At 40.5% G+C, this 13,786-nt stretch overlaps 1 protein-coding gene across 1 annotated transcript; it reads right to left on the bottom strand.

Annotated features, from left to right (window-relative positions):
* Nucleotides 1-982: 982 nt before the first annotated feature.
* Nucleotides 983-2,475, bottom strand: LOC121944883 (cocaine- and amphetamine-regulated transcript protein-like). Its single transcript, XM_042488828.2, has 3 exons — nucleotides 2,243-2,475; nucleotides 1,730-1,813; nucleotides 983-1,627 (listed from the first exon to the last, which is right to left on the bottom strand). The coding sequence occupies exons 1-3, from the start codon at nucleotides 2,432-2,434 to the stop codon at nucleotides 1,520-1,522; spliced, it is 384 nt and encodes a 127-aa protein (XP_042344762.1). The 5' UTR covers nucleotides 2,435-2,475; the 3' UTR covers nucleotides 983-1,519.
* Between the last annotated feature and the right edge of the window lie 11,311 nt (nucleotides 2,476-13,786).

The following is a 13,786-nucleotide window of genomic DNA, read 5'->3' as shown; positions in this document are numbered from 1 at the left end:
TTAAAAAATAAAATAAAAATAATGACTTGTGCAAGATTAAACCTTGACCAAAATGGAAGTGAGTGAGAGTTTGCCACATGGTGGCCCTCCATACTGGCAGGCAGAGAGACTGACAGAGCCAAGAAAAGGCAGAGAGGAGAAGAGCACGACCAGGTAACATTTTAACTGTGAGCTGTCATGTTATCATACAGACCTACAATTTCTCACCTTTAATTGTGTTTAAAAAAAACTTTGTAGTTATAGTATATTGTGTAGTATTGCAGGAAATGCAAGGAAAAAATAAACTAAACATACAAACAAAACAAACAAAAAAAAAAGATCGAGGCCATCAGGGAACCCTGACTGAAAGTTCAAAGTTGTGATGTCACAAATGTCTATGCTCATACACTTGTTACCGTAAATTTATAGTGAGCACACAGGCACTTCAGCAGATAAATGTGAAAACAAACATTTAGCAAGGTGAAGCTCAAACATTCAAGTAAAGTGACACATTTTTTAATGAAGAGGGACTTTAAGTTGTAACTGCCCAACACACCTCTGAATATGTTTACATCTTTAATATGGGGTTTTCTGTATACATGTCATTTAGCAAATAGAGATAGTTTTCTTTTACTTTCGCTCACTGAACCTGAATTCATATGCTGTTGGTTAATCTTCTGTCATGCACGTGATGTGCTCGGCAGCCTGGAGCTGCTCCACCAGCAGTGAGTGTGACTGAGATGTGACAGTCACTCTGGTTCACAACTATTTCCTCTGCAGCAGAATTGGCATTTGATTGAAAGTGCCCCTCCCCTTGTTATTGACAATGAGGCAGCCTGGCAGCCACCCCTTCAACCTGCAGATGTGACGTCACTCACATTCACATCTTTGTTCAAATATTGACTCAGCTTCTCAACATCATCTTTCAAAAAAAAAAATCCATACGTTTGCTTGCAGTGATTCCAAGCACATTGGCAAAAATAATATGCTGTCAGCCTGTTGCTTTACAAAACAATAATGATGTTTATTATTAATATTATTATCATGACTACATACACAAACATTCATCTGAACAAAATACTTCAAGCTCTAAAGACAGATTTGAGATTTGCCCAGGAGAAGAATTATTATAATATTCCCATAATATTGCTTCTCGGACTATACAGTGTGTGTGTGTGTGTGTGTGTGTGTGTGTGTGTGTGTGTGTGTGTGGTCCTCAGGTGAGTTTATTGTGCATCATGGGTGATTTCTCAGCTCCTACTACATAACAACAATGATCCTGGAATTTTCCAACAGATAACAAGTGGTTCTGAATATTTACAGGAACTTTATGGTTCTTTATAATATTCTCATCTCCTTTCCATCATCATATTATCTATATAGCTTTTCTGTGATATAATAGGCCTATACTTAATAAAATTGGGCTATCGCCCCACCTGCTCCTCAGCTGTATCATAAAAAAATCTGACAATAATTACATAGGAATCGAGTGGCAGTTTTTTTAATCTTTTCTTCACATCACAATCAGATCCAGTGATGCTCATAAGCACTTCAGCAGGAAGAAATTGCAGAAAGCTCCTCGGGGACAGTCGCACATCTTACCGATCCGAGCGCCTTTCCTGACTGCGCACTGCTCTCCGACATCACACTGAGAGAGGAGCAAAAACAGCACAGGTTCGTTCATTTCTCCCGCTGCCACATGCATCAATACACTATCAATCAATACAACGTGTTAAAGCATGGACTATACCGTTGGGACTTGGCCAAATTTCTTTTCCCACAGAGGCAGACGTTTAGCTTGCAGCTTTTCCAGAACTTCTTGGAGAGCTCCGAGCTGTCACAAAACACAATTTAAGAAGTGCTTTTGTTACTGTTGAGGCAGTCATACACGAGGACAATAGTGTCTAAGGTTATCAACGAAATTTCAAAAGGCTTATAGAAGTAGAAAGAGTACTTTTGCAATATAATAGTCATATACATTAGTTGCATATTTTGTTTTAATCACAAAAAAATGCTATAAATGTAAAAAATAAAAGTAATTAAAAAAAAATTAAATGCATGTATTTCTGATTTGAGTTGGTGAATTAAGGTGCTCTCATTTTAGTCTTTATTCAACACAACGAAACTGAAATTATAAGTAAGATGCAAAAGATATTTGAAACAAATGATACAATTTGATTTATATTTTAATAAAACTTTACCATGTAAAGTTGCACCTTCTTTTTGTTTGCATGCAATGCAGCAGGAGTGAAGGAAAGCTTACCAGCTGCTTCTCACTGGTCAGGTTCGGACCTTTTGGATAGAAGTCCCGCAGCGCTCTAGGGCTCAGCACCTCCTCAGACTCGGTGTCCCACACGTCGGCTGCGGCGGCTCTGGAGAGCAGCAGCAGCGCGCAGAGGAGCGCCCCGCTGAGCAGCCTGGAGCTGGTCTGCATGGTCCTGATGCCCGACAGCATGTGGCCCTTCCCCCGTCTCAAATAGCCGCTCCCCCGCGCCAAACACCTTTTTATCTGACTGCTGCCATCTGCTTGCTCCACCTTATCCTTTCATTTTTTTTTTTATTTTTTTTTTTTTGTCATGCGTAACAGCTGCCTTGGGTGAGTCATCCCATAAAAGTTGCTGGGCAAAACATGCCACAAAAAAATCAAAGACAACAATAGCCTTGCAAGAGGTCTTTGCAGATAAAGTCATAGATTACTCCTTACTTGGATGGAGAATGATGAGGTAATTTGCATAAAGTTATAAGTAATATAAATTCTAATAATATACCTTAAATAATAAGCATGAACAATTAGCAGATTATGTTTTAGTGTCTCCCCAAGAAATCAGTTCAACTTGAAATGAGAGCACTGATGTGCTTTAGTCACCCAGCAGGGCTGAGAACATTGTTTGGTTTAGCATTCCATATAGATCAGCATTATCTTTGAATGTATTACTTTCCCCCTATTACCTCAGAATGGCATTTGGCTCTCCTGCATTCAAACCTCAGTCAGTCCTTTCTGGCTGTGAGTGATCAAGAAAACCAAACAGTGCTGGTGTTCAACCCTCTTGTTATCCTTTCTTTAGTAAAACCATAGCAGTGATGAACCTCCCACAAATATTTAAGTCAGATTTGTCACCTTAAAAGTTGTTTTGACTTTAAAATGAACTTTTTCTTTGATGTGCAGTGACAGCCAACAAATTTACATCCAAAGTTGTCACATATTGCCGCTTTGCAAGTGGACTTTTGTGTCTGCACTCTAGGTATCCTCCTGTGTCTGCTCTTTACAGTCAACCTAACACAGTCCTGACGTGTTTCATGCAACAGGTTCCGTCCAGCAGGGTTCTCAAGTGATGCGGCAGGTGTCGTACAACCATGACTAGTTCTGTCCAGTCACATTCTCACCTGACGCCATCCAGTGGTATTGAATGCGGATCCGAAAGATGCCTTTTGGCATTATGATCTTATACCAAAAGCACTGTCAAAGCTTACTTACTTAATCCTCTTCATTCCTTGAGGAACATAAAGGCTGTGACTGATCTGCCTCCATCTGGTTCTGTCCTATGCAGCATGTTGTGATTGTCAGGGTCACCGTCTCAGCTCCAAAGTCAGTTTTCTGCCATGTTTTTTCTTTGGCCTTCCTTGTTTACTTTTTTCAGGTGGGGTCCATCTCAAGGCTACTTCGGGGATGTCGTTCTAGTCCACTCTGAGGGCATCTCCTCACCATTGGAGTCAGAGCTGTTCTATCCCCAGCACCAGATTTTGCAACAGTTTGTTAGACATCTATTGTGGAATGCACTGATCTTCTGCATGTCACGCTTGACGACTTGTCAGCATTCTGAGACATACAGAGGAACTGACTTAACATTGCTGTTATACAGATGGATGCAGTTAATGCAGTGCTAATTTATGAGTTTGGAATGAGACCGGCCTGGACGGCCCAATGGACAAACTGCTTTGATAACCTGCTTGCAATCAAACTGTTGAAAGGGAAATAATGATTTATTAAATCACTTATGTGTGTAGCATGTAATCTCATTAGTGACAAACTCATAAATAGGGTCACATTTTTATACATTTGAGAAAATAGGTCTGTAGGTAGTAGGTACCTTATTAAACAGTGTTGTTTCAATGAGAATGTGCACACACTAATCCTACAGAATACAAGGCATTGTGCTGAATGCTAAAATAATCTATTTTTTGGAATCACTGCAATAGCATCATAATTATCTTGTAAATAAACGTAATAATTACTTTGAACTTCACTTCAGGGGTAAATTACACAGTAAATGGAAGTAGGAAGAGTTGGAAAAAAGAACACAAACAACCCTGCAAAGCAAACAGGAAGCACCTATGACACTAAGTAAAACCCACACGTATACTGTGAAATAATAAAAATGTAAAAATACTTCCTCTCTGTGTTTAACTCACTAATCACGTACCCAGCAGCCACAATAAGATATCATTTTATCTCTTATGCAACCACTGTAACAATGCAAAGGATGAGTGTTCACACACAATGTGGATGGGTAAATGCCTGCTGCTGCAGCAGTTATTGTATTCTTAATCCTGTGCTTGAGTTATCCAGGTTCACCGCATTGATCACTTGTTTCAGAGCCGCCTGACTTGGATCCATCCGCAGAGGCGAAGATTGAGGAACAGGAAGCTTTGATTGTGCTCGAGGCTGCATGACTCATGTTTCTCTCTCCCCACTTTTAATGACCCAGACGCCAATTTCACATTTCATTCACAACAACCAGACTATCTCACTCACAACCACAACTTCATTATTTTTTATACGGTATCCCTTACAGTTCTGCAGGACACACCTCCCTGCTCTGATCTGTGGCTCTGGTGGTTCTGCTGTAACATTTGTTGAAGGCATTTAGGGATTTGGCCCAATCTGCTCTCAGACTGTGAACTCATAGAACCTTAAAAACATGTGATTAATGACTTTTTTGGCCACTTGGGGCCAGCACAGGAAGTTGTAACTCTGACATATTGCCACCTTATAAAGCTGATATAGCAAACATGCTAGCAGACAGTTGCCTATTTACACATCCAGCAGACAGAGAGCAACATTAGCATTCAACTGGAGTCATTTCTGGCACACTAAGGAATGTTGCACCAAAAGTCACTCTCTCTTGGCTCAGTTTTTGGTCTCCTAACTCCTGAGGGAAATATCTGGCTCTTTAGCAAATGCTTCACTTTAATGTAAAGTCATTAACTCCATCTGCCTGCAGTTTGGTGCTGGGCAGTAAGTGTAGAGGGAAGTGATGCAACTGGACCAAACAAGGTGCCAGTGCTCCAATTAAGCAGTTACATGCCATGATCATGGCATGTGTCTTGGATATGTTTATATTATAACAGTTCTGACCTATCTTGATTGGACAAGAGGCATTCCATAAGTAATGTTTTAGAGCATACAGTCTCTTCTCATACTGAAGTCATCAAATACCATCACTATTGTAATGCTTTTGGTGCAAGATCCTGATGATACCCTGCTGGACAGCATCAGGTGAGAATGCAGTCGGACAAAACCAGTCACAGTGTTATTATACGCTGGTAGATGGTTTAATGGCACCGGACATGTCTGCATGATACGTGGATGGTTGTTGTCATTTGCAAACATGGCCAGACACAATCTCTCATCTAAGGGCAGAGGGATGTCGTACACTGTAAAGCCCTCTGAGGCAAACCATGTTTTGTGATAATGGGCTCTATAAATAAAATTGACTTGACTTGACTTGACTCTCATGTCTGCATGATACACCGCTGGGCAGGGTCAGGTTGCAACGCTGTTGGTAACAACGTAATATAAGGAGCACCAAGGTCCCTGTGGGGCTGGTTGGAGGGTTGGTGGATAGGTTGAACGAAACCATGGAATTTCATGCGGCAGTCTTGTGTTTGCTTCCCATGTGAATGTGATATTTTTATTCAGCACCTACCCATGTGCCCTATTGCCTAATTCTAACCATCTGTGCCAGCATATGCTCCTGTTGGTGCCTGAGCATTGGCTGCCATGTGCTTTTGTTTCCCAAACATAACTACATGGGGTGTAATCCCACCATGTGTGTTTGTTTGACATCATGGTGGTGCCATCCCAGAGCGTTTATTGGTGTTCTGAACCATTAATAGCCTATTGGTCACCATAACAAACTATGCAGCACAAAGAAGGACATGCTAACCATTACAGGACTAGTAGAGTGAGACTCTAGGGACTTAACAGGAGGAATTTTAAACTGATAGGCAGAATTAAATGAAACTCAGTACACATAAAATGTGATGAAACGGTACCAAGTCAATTCAAGTCAAGTCAGTTTTATTTATAGAGCCCATTATCACAAAACATGATTTGCCTCTGAGGGCTTTACAGTGTACGACATCTCTCTGCCCTTAGACTCTCACATCACCCAAGGAAAAACTCCCAAAAAAGAACCCCGGAACGGGGAAAAAAAAAGGAAGAAACCTCAGGAAGAGCGGTAGAGGATAATGAGGGATCCTTCTTCCAGGACGGACAGACGTGCAATAGATGTCGTAAATAACAAATGAAATACAATCATGGCAAAAAAGGAAAGAGAAACAGAGAGGGGAGGAGAGGGGGAGAGAGGGGGAGAGAGGCACAGCAATAATAGAAACAGATGCATGTCATATTACAATAATGATAGGTGTGAAATTATTAATTGCACTGTATGATGATGTTGAGGGAGATAATAACAGTCTCATGCATATGCTGATAGGGAGGTGTCCAAAGGCAAGATCACAGCATCGGCGCAACCAGGACCAGACCACAATCAAGGCGAGCGGGGGGCACAGTATCAGTACAGCCACAGCACGAGCACAACCAAAGGCAGGGTCGCAGCATCAGCACAGCTATCACCATGGTCAGGCACAGTCAAGGTTACGGCCATGATCCAGGAAAACTAGGAAACAAGGGAGCAGGAATGCTCCTGAGAGGCAACAGGATTAGCGTAGTGCAATTCAACAGACCCAGGCTCTGTAATCGCGAGTCCCAGGTAGTGAGAGTACCACATGGCTATCACAGATGTTAGGCTAAGCTAAACTACTGAGGCTAAGCTAAGCTTGCAAATGGCATTGCAGTTGACAGACATGCATGATTTTCCGATGGCGGCATTGAGAGAAGGAAAAGGAGCTCAGCGTGTCAGAGGAAGTCCCCCGGCAGGTTAAACCTATGTCAGCCTAACTATGGGCTGGTCCAGGCAGCCTGAGCCAGTCCTAATTATAAGCTTTATTAAAGAGGAAGGTCTTAAGTCTACCCTTAAAAGTTGAAATGGTGTCTGCCTCCCTGACCAAAACTGGAAGATGGTTCCATAGGAGAGGAGCCGTACCATGTATTAGTGAGAACACAGAAACAACAAAAACACAAAACAAGCAAAAGTAACTGAGCTTAACAGTATAAATATGGCCATGCACTTGAACCGGTCTGCAGAACTAATTGCTTTCACACCAGTGAAATTCGCTTAAGCTCCCTCCTCATATCCGTACATCACATTCATGGACTGTAACATGACATTCCACATCACATTTCTTCAATTCAGTTCCCCTCCAGTTGCTGGAAACAGCCGTCCATTTTCCAGGGGTATTAAGTCCAAAAATAAAGAAGTCAGTCAGTCAACAATGGGAAAGAGGGGTAAGAAGTTCGGCTGGGGGCAATATGTGTGTATGGTTGTGTGGATGGAGGCGAAGTGAGGGGCGCAAACCCTCAGTTAGGGCACATCCTACCACACAGATAGAGGCAGCATTGCGGCTGGTTCAGTTCATCGAAGATTCGTCAGGTTCCTCTAGCTTGCCATCTCGGTTCTTCATGCAAGCAAAAAAACCCTGTCTGTCCAAACCATAGACTGTAAATAACATTAACATAACACAATAACATAACACAGTTCTTATGAACAAACAACATTCACAGGGCACGGTATTTATACAATACCCTCTTTGCAATATGTGCCTCACGACAGCAGTTAAATAACAACAAGAACCTTTACTCAGAGCACCATTAAGGCTGAATCAACAATAGCAGCGTGCTAACGATGATGACACGATCGCAACTCACCAATTCCAAGATTTAGTCACTCTCCATCTCGCTGTGCAATGGCACCACATCCAGGGACACATCTACAGATCTGTAGCAGGAGACACTATGCATTGCATGTTTAACAGCACTGAATGTGAATAACGTGAGTAACACGATCTACTATTTACCGATAGCAGCAGCGCTGCGCTCTCGCGTCCACCCTCAGCAGGCCAGCCCATCCTCAAACTAGTCTGATGTTGCTACTGCCGGTTAAAGCCCTGCAGTTGCTCTGATTAGTTGCCCTAGTCTTGTGATATTTCCACCCAAGATCAGACAGGTAAAGGCACATAGTGCCACTTAATGAATTTGACCTTGGTTACAACTACATTTCCACAAATAACATTTGAGTTAAATAATGAATGGTTGTCAGAAGAGGACAAAGGGAAGAAAAGAAGCCTGAATGCACCACTGCACATCAGCCAAAGTTTCAACATTCTGTTTTTTCAGCTTTTAACTCATCTGTCACATGAATGCTGCCAAAGCAACCATTAACAGCCTCTTATTTCACTGAATCATCCATGGAATCACACAGACAAATGTCCATGTCCACAGTCGCTAATCTGCAATAACATATAGACCTACACAAAGTACCAAACAACTGTGCAGGTCTATTTATGTGTTGCTTGACAACAATCCAGTCCCAGTCCAGTTAAGATGTGGGGATTTTTAGGTGGTGGAGCCAAATGAGAGATTAAACAAACATAATCTGTTGCTGTGAACTCATAAATGGTGCTTGTAAAACTGTTGGCTGTCAGCCTCGTGCCTGCAGCCTGATATTCAGAACAACAGTCCCTCTCCTGTGATTTTGTTTAATTATGTTCATATCTTGGTAATATATCCATCTCTAAATACATTTTTGATTGCTTTTGATTACATACAATATGACATACATTTCCACAGTTTGTACATGTTTATTTGGTTAATGAAAACAAATCAAATTGTACCTAAATATAACATTGCATATATGCAACAATGAAACCAAATTTAAATATCTTGTCACTGATTGCATTGGCCCTTTATGTAGCCTTCATTTCAACAGGTTAAAAGCACTGGGTTGGCTATAATCTACAAAATTTAAAGCCAGTGTAAGGCAAAACAAGCTTTCTGTAAGAGGGTAGGTGCTGAAATCACTTTGTTACAGGTGTAAAATTGCATTTTATGGGTTGTAGGCGTTTTGCCCCTTAAAAGATGTTTAAACTTGTAAAATGGACTGGACTGGTTTTAGCCTAATCTAGATGCACAGAGCAGGTAATTAAAGCAGATTCATAAATACCGTATAATTGAATATATCATTATTTTAATAACCCATCCATGAAACATGGTAACTACAGTCTTGTCCAGTATAAAAAAGATATATATGATATGATACATGCCAAACATTTAGAAACATTGTAAGCAATAGTCTACTATAATATTGCCCTTCTGCTTGAGTCATAGACTGCATATAAAGATGCACAACATGCAGAAAGCAAAACAAAACACACATCAAGCTCTGGAAGTAAACTCCACCAATGCCCGCCATCCACCTGCATATAATAACAACCCCACTAGTTCTGTCCGACTGCGTTCTCATCTGATGTTGTCCTGCCGTGCTCTGGTTGGATGCAGAAGGTGGCTTCTGGGGTCACGCTCATATGCCGAGTGAAGACTGACTTCTGTGTTAGCCTATGGTGTTTTAGGTACCCTTGAGCATCAGCTGTTTACACTCCGGGATGCTGTTACAATGATGTCAACAAATGCACGTATGGCGAGGATGAAGCAGCTTTGTGCCTATGTTCGTGCAGACTGTCACGATGGTTAGGATTAGGCACCAAAGTCACAGATGGTTAGGTTTAGGCAAAGGAGGCACATGGTAAAGTGTAGAAAAAAATTACACACACACACACACACACACACACACACACACAACCACACAAGAATCAAACCCCTGCACAAAAGTCAATTGTTTGTGGGACCCATTGACCTGCCCACCTGCCCACCCTCCCTATAAGTGCACTCATGCTCCTTATGTTATGTGCTTATCGACAGCATTATTACCTGACGCTGTCTTTCAGTGTCGTTCAGTGTTTAGCTGGTGCCAGGCAGAGCGAGCAGCTCACAGAGACAGTCTGTAACTGAGGCTTCAGCAGCAGCTGATCATTGGTGATCAGCCGTCAGCATTATAATACATAACTGGACACTGCTGTCCTAATAAAGGACACAAAATCTCACTGTCTGGATATCCTGAAATGCTTCATTCACATTTTTATTAACACAGAAAGACTCATAGAGGTACAAGAACCCTCTTTTACATCTCTAATGAGTGGACAATTTTCTGACAAAAACGTATTATGATATTGACACTTACAGCTTCAGGCAATTTTGGAGTTTCCATTAACTGGAGAAGAAAAGTAGGCTAATCAGCCTACAGCAGGAGGGAAAAGTACAATTTGCCAAAGTTTCTATGTAACTTAACCTGCATGCACCCACGAGAAATTGATGCGGGTACAGAGGGAACATTTAAAAATCACACATAAGGGGACAGGACAGTACTTTAAAACAAAGATCATCTGACTAAGAGGCTGCTATTTTTATTATTATTTTTTTTTTGCATGCTTCTATGGTAAACAATTAATCCAAAAGAATTCTTGATGAAATGAAGTCATAGGGGCCCACGTTTAACAACAGCAAACAACATCGAAACTTCTGTGTGCAACCTCGTACACAACTTGTGTAGTAAAATGTTAGTGTAATTAATCCAGTAGTATGCTCAGAACTTCCCAAACACATGCATTTTCACTAGAACATTACTATAAAACCACTTCTGCATACAAGTTGGAGTGGAATGGAATGCACTTACAAAGTTTTCTTCACAAATTCAAGTTACAAGGAGTGAGTAATTTCTATGAAACTGATCATTTTGTGGGAGAAGCATTCCTGAACATTTTTGCTCCGCATCCATTCATATCTGGAAGTTGCTCAAAGTCTTGCCAGATCCAAATTTGTCATATACTGTATTTGACCTTGATTTACTTTTTTTTCTCAGTAGTGCAATTTGAATTATTGTTATTTTTTTAGCAAGAGCTTTTGGAGTCTTTTTTTTGTATTGTTTTGTTTTGACAGCAATCAACACCTATTTATTAAGGTAACCTCAATGCTCATGTGAGAAAGCCCCAGCAGTGCCATCTACAGGGGAAAAAAATTATTGCAGCCTCAGACTGTGAAGAGTACTGATGGTCGAATGAAGCCTCATGAACCATTTTCTTTATTTTCTGAGTCTACTAGGTGGCACTCTCTGTTCAACAAAGAGATGAAAGCATATAAAATTGCCTTTGCTTGACCTTTTTTCTTTTCTTTTTTTTCTGAACAATAGCAGTTGGCTCAGAAAAGAAAGAAAACGGTTCACAAGGCTTCATTTGGCCATCACTAGTGAAGAGCCATGTGGCATACAGAGGCTTGCCATTTACGAGCTGTGCAGTAGTTATAGTACCCTAATGAGGAGCCAGTGCAAACCTGCATGTGGACTTAATTTGTTCTTATTCTTCATGGTGTATGTTCTTGAGAAACTGTAAGTCTTCGCCCATGTTTCTGTTGTTTCATTAATGTTATTCTATTATGTGGAAATAATACTGACTATTTGTTTCATTTGCAAAGAGGGTTTCTTTGCCTTCAAAGGCTTCAATATTAATTAGTGATTAATACTTTTTGCCTCTTCGACCTGTCGTTAGCTAGCAGACTGTCTAGGTTGTTCTTGTTTACATATACGAATTTGTCAAGTTATTAGCCACTGATGTTGCCATTTGCAACCACATTATTTGTTTATTAATATAACTGAATTGAGTTATTGTATTAAAATAATTGTAATTAAGGCTGAAATGCAAATATTTGTTTAGTTGTTTAGTAATAAGTGGCCAGTGTATATTTTTTGGTATATTATGATATAATGATTTATACCATATAATTTGTCATACTGTGGATTCATAGATTAATATTCAGTACAACATTTTGTAATACAGTCTATTTCTTTTGTATTTTCAGACCACACACACTTACATACACAAATAAAACATTTAAATCCAGCTGCCTCTCTCCAATCGCCTGATTCTCGAACCGTAATATAAATCCATAATCTTCCACCTCAACCAGCAATCCTAAACAGAGGTTTGCCCCTCTAACAGCTCAGCTTCAGGCAAGGTCACTAGACATGTCTATAAAACAAACGGTTGTTTTAACAAACATATACATACAAACTTGTCAAAATTATAATCCACATACATGTTTAATTGCACTGACAACTCATCTACAGGCTCTTTCAGCCTCATTGTTTTGTGAAGTGCCTGTATGTGGCAGTTTGGTCCTCATCAAAGATTTTGTCGTATACAGACAGAGGGTCTTAGGACAGAAAAAGTCACATGCTGCATAGAATAAAGGCCTTGAAGGCAACATTATGATTTTGGGCCATGCAAACAATTTATATTTTTTTAATATTTGAACTCCTCCCCCTTAATATTGCAGATGCTCCATGGCGATTTCCCTCAGGATAAACAGTTTTAACTTTGTAGCAAATTAAATTGTGGCAATTTAACAAAAATGAATTAATCAACAAACAAAATATGTAATGATAATTAATAACTCAATTAATAACTCATTTATTATGCATCGTAAACATATAAATTGGTCCAACAGGTGAAGGAGAGTGATGTCACTTAACTGTCACAACATTTGATTGATTTGTTATAAACACCTGCCTATGTGATAACAGCCCATAAACGTAATACAAATCTGTAGCTTTTAATGTAATAATCCCACAAACGTAATAAATGTCCCACAAATGTAATAGAATAAAAATAAATGAATAAAATAAAATAAGATCTGGTTCACCAAATTTTAAGTGCCTCAAAACAATTCTGTGAACTGACAAGGAATGATAAAGCTGCATGTTTTTTTGAGAGAGAGAGATTTTCACCTTAATTACACATTAAGTATTATGCACTACATTTGTAGTGGGCGACTGCTATTACGTTTGTGGGAAATGTATTATGTTTGTGGGATTTTCACACTTGTGGGCTGTTATTTCACTAGCAAGGACCACACATCAATCGGAATTAATTTTAACAATTTATTGACGTGAATGTAGATTTGGTATAAACATTGATGTTGGATTATTGGAATGGATGGTTGAGTGCGGTGTGGGGAAGCTTTGGTGGGAATCCGCCGTGGCTCCCGGGCACGACAGATCCCCTAGGACCCTACGGACAGAAGGAGGGAGGGGTGCAGAATAACGAGAACGAAAGGGGGAGATCGGGTTAGGAGGGTATTTAAGCCGGAAGAGGCGCGGTTGAGGTGCAGTAGAGGTGTGGTCCTGCTCCTGAAACTCTGCTATAAGCTTCACTTCACTAGCAAGGACCACACATCAATCGGAATTAATTTTAACAATTTATTGATGTGAATGTAGACTTGGTATAAACATTGATGTTGGATTATTGGAATGGATGGTTGAGTGCGGTGTGGGGAAGCTTCGGTGGGAATCCGCCGTGGCTCCCGGGCACGACAGATCCCCAAAAGCGTGCATTATATGAGAGAGGAAAGAATTTGAGATCTCTTAGGTCGGAACAGACGTAACGGTGATAAGCTTGGAGGACCATCTGCCCATGATCTGAATAAAGTGTTCCGGTATACCGCTGCGGGAAGCCGAGGTGGCAGCTCCGATTCTGAAAGAATGTCTGGAGTAATTCATGGGAGAGATGCCTGACAATG

The sequence above is a fragment of the Plectropomus leopardus genome, chromosome 1 (genome assembly GCF_026936395.1).
Source record: "Plectropomus leopardus strain MGB_pleo_1.0 chromosome 1, ASM2693639v1, whole genome shotgun sequence".
NCBI lineage: Eukaryota > Metazoa > Chordata > Actinopteri > Perciformes > Serranidae > Plectropomus > Plectropomus leopardus.
Note: the sequence above shows the minus strand (reverse complement) of the source record. Positions and strands in the feature narration are given on the sequence as shown.

What these genes read in the sequence shown, in the direction of transcription:
- LOC121944883 (XM_042488828.2), bottom strand. Translation starts at nt 2,434, where the DNA reads ATGCTGTCGGGCATCAGGACCATGCAGACCAGCTCCAGGCTGCTCAGC. An exon ending in TGACCAGTGAGAAGCAGCTG is followed by an intron (nt 1,814 to 2,242) that starts GTAAGCTTTCCT and finishes GTTTTGTGACAG; the next exon opens with CTCGGAGCTCTCCAAGAAGT. An exon ending in AATTTGGCCAAGTCCCAACG is followed by an intron (nt 1,628 to 1,729) that starts GTATAGTCCATG and finishes CTCCTCTCTCAG; the next exon opens with TGTGATGTCGGAGAGCAGTG.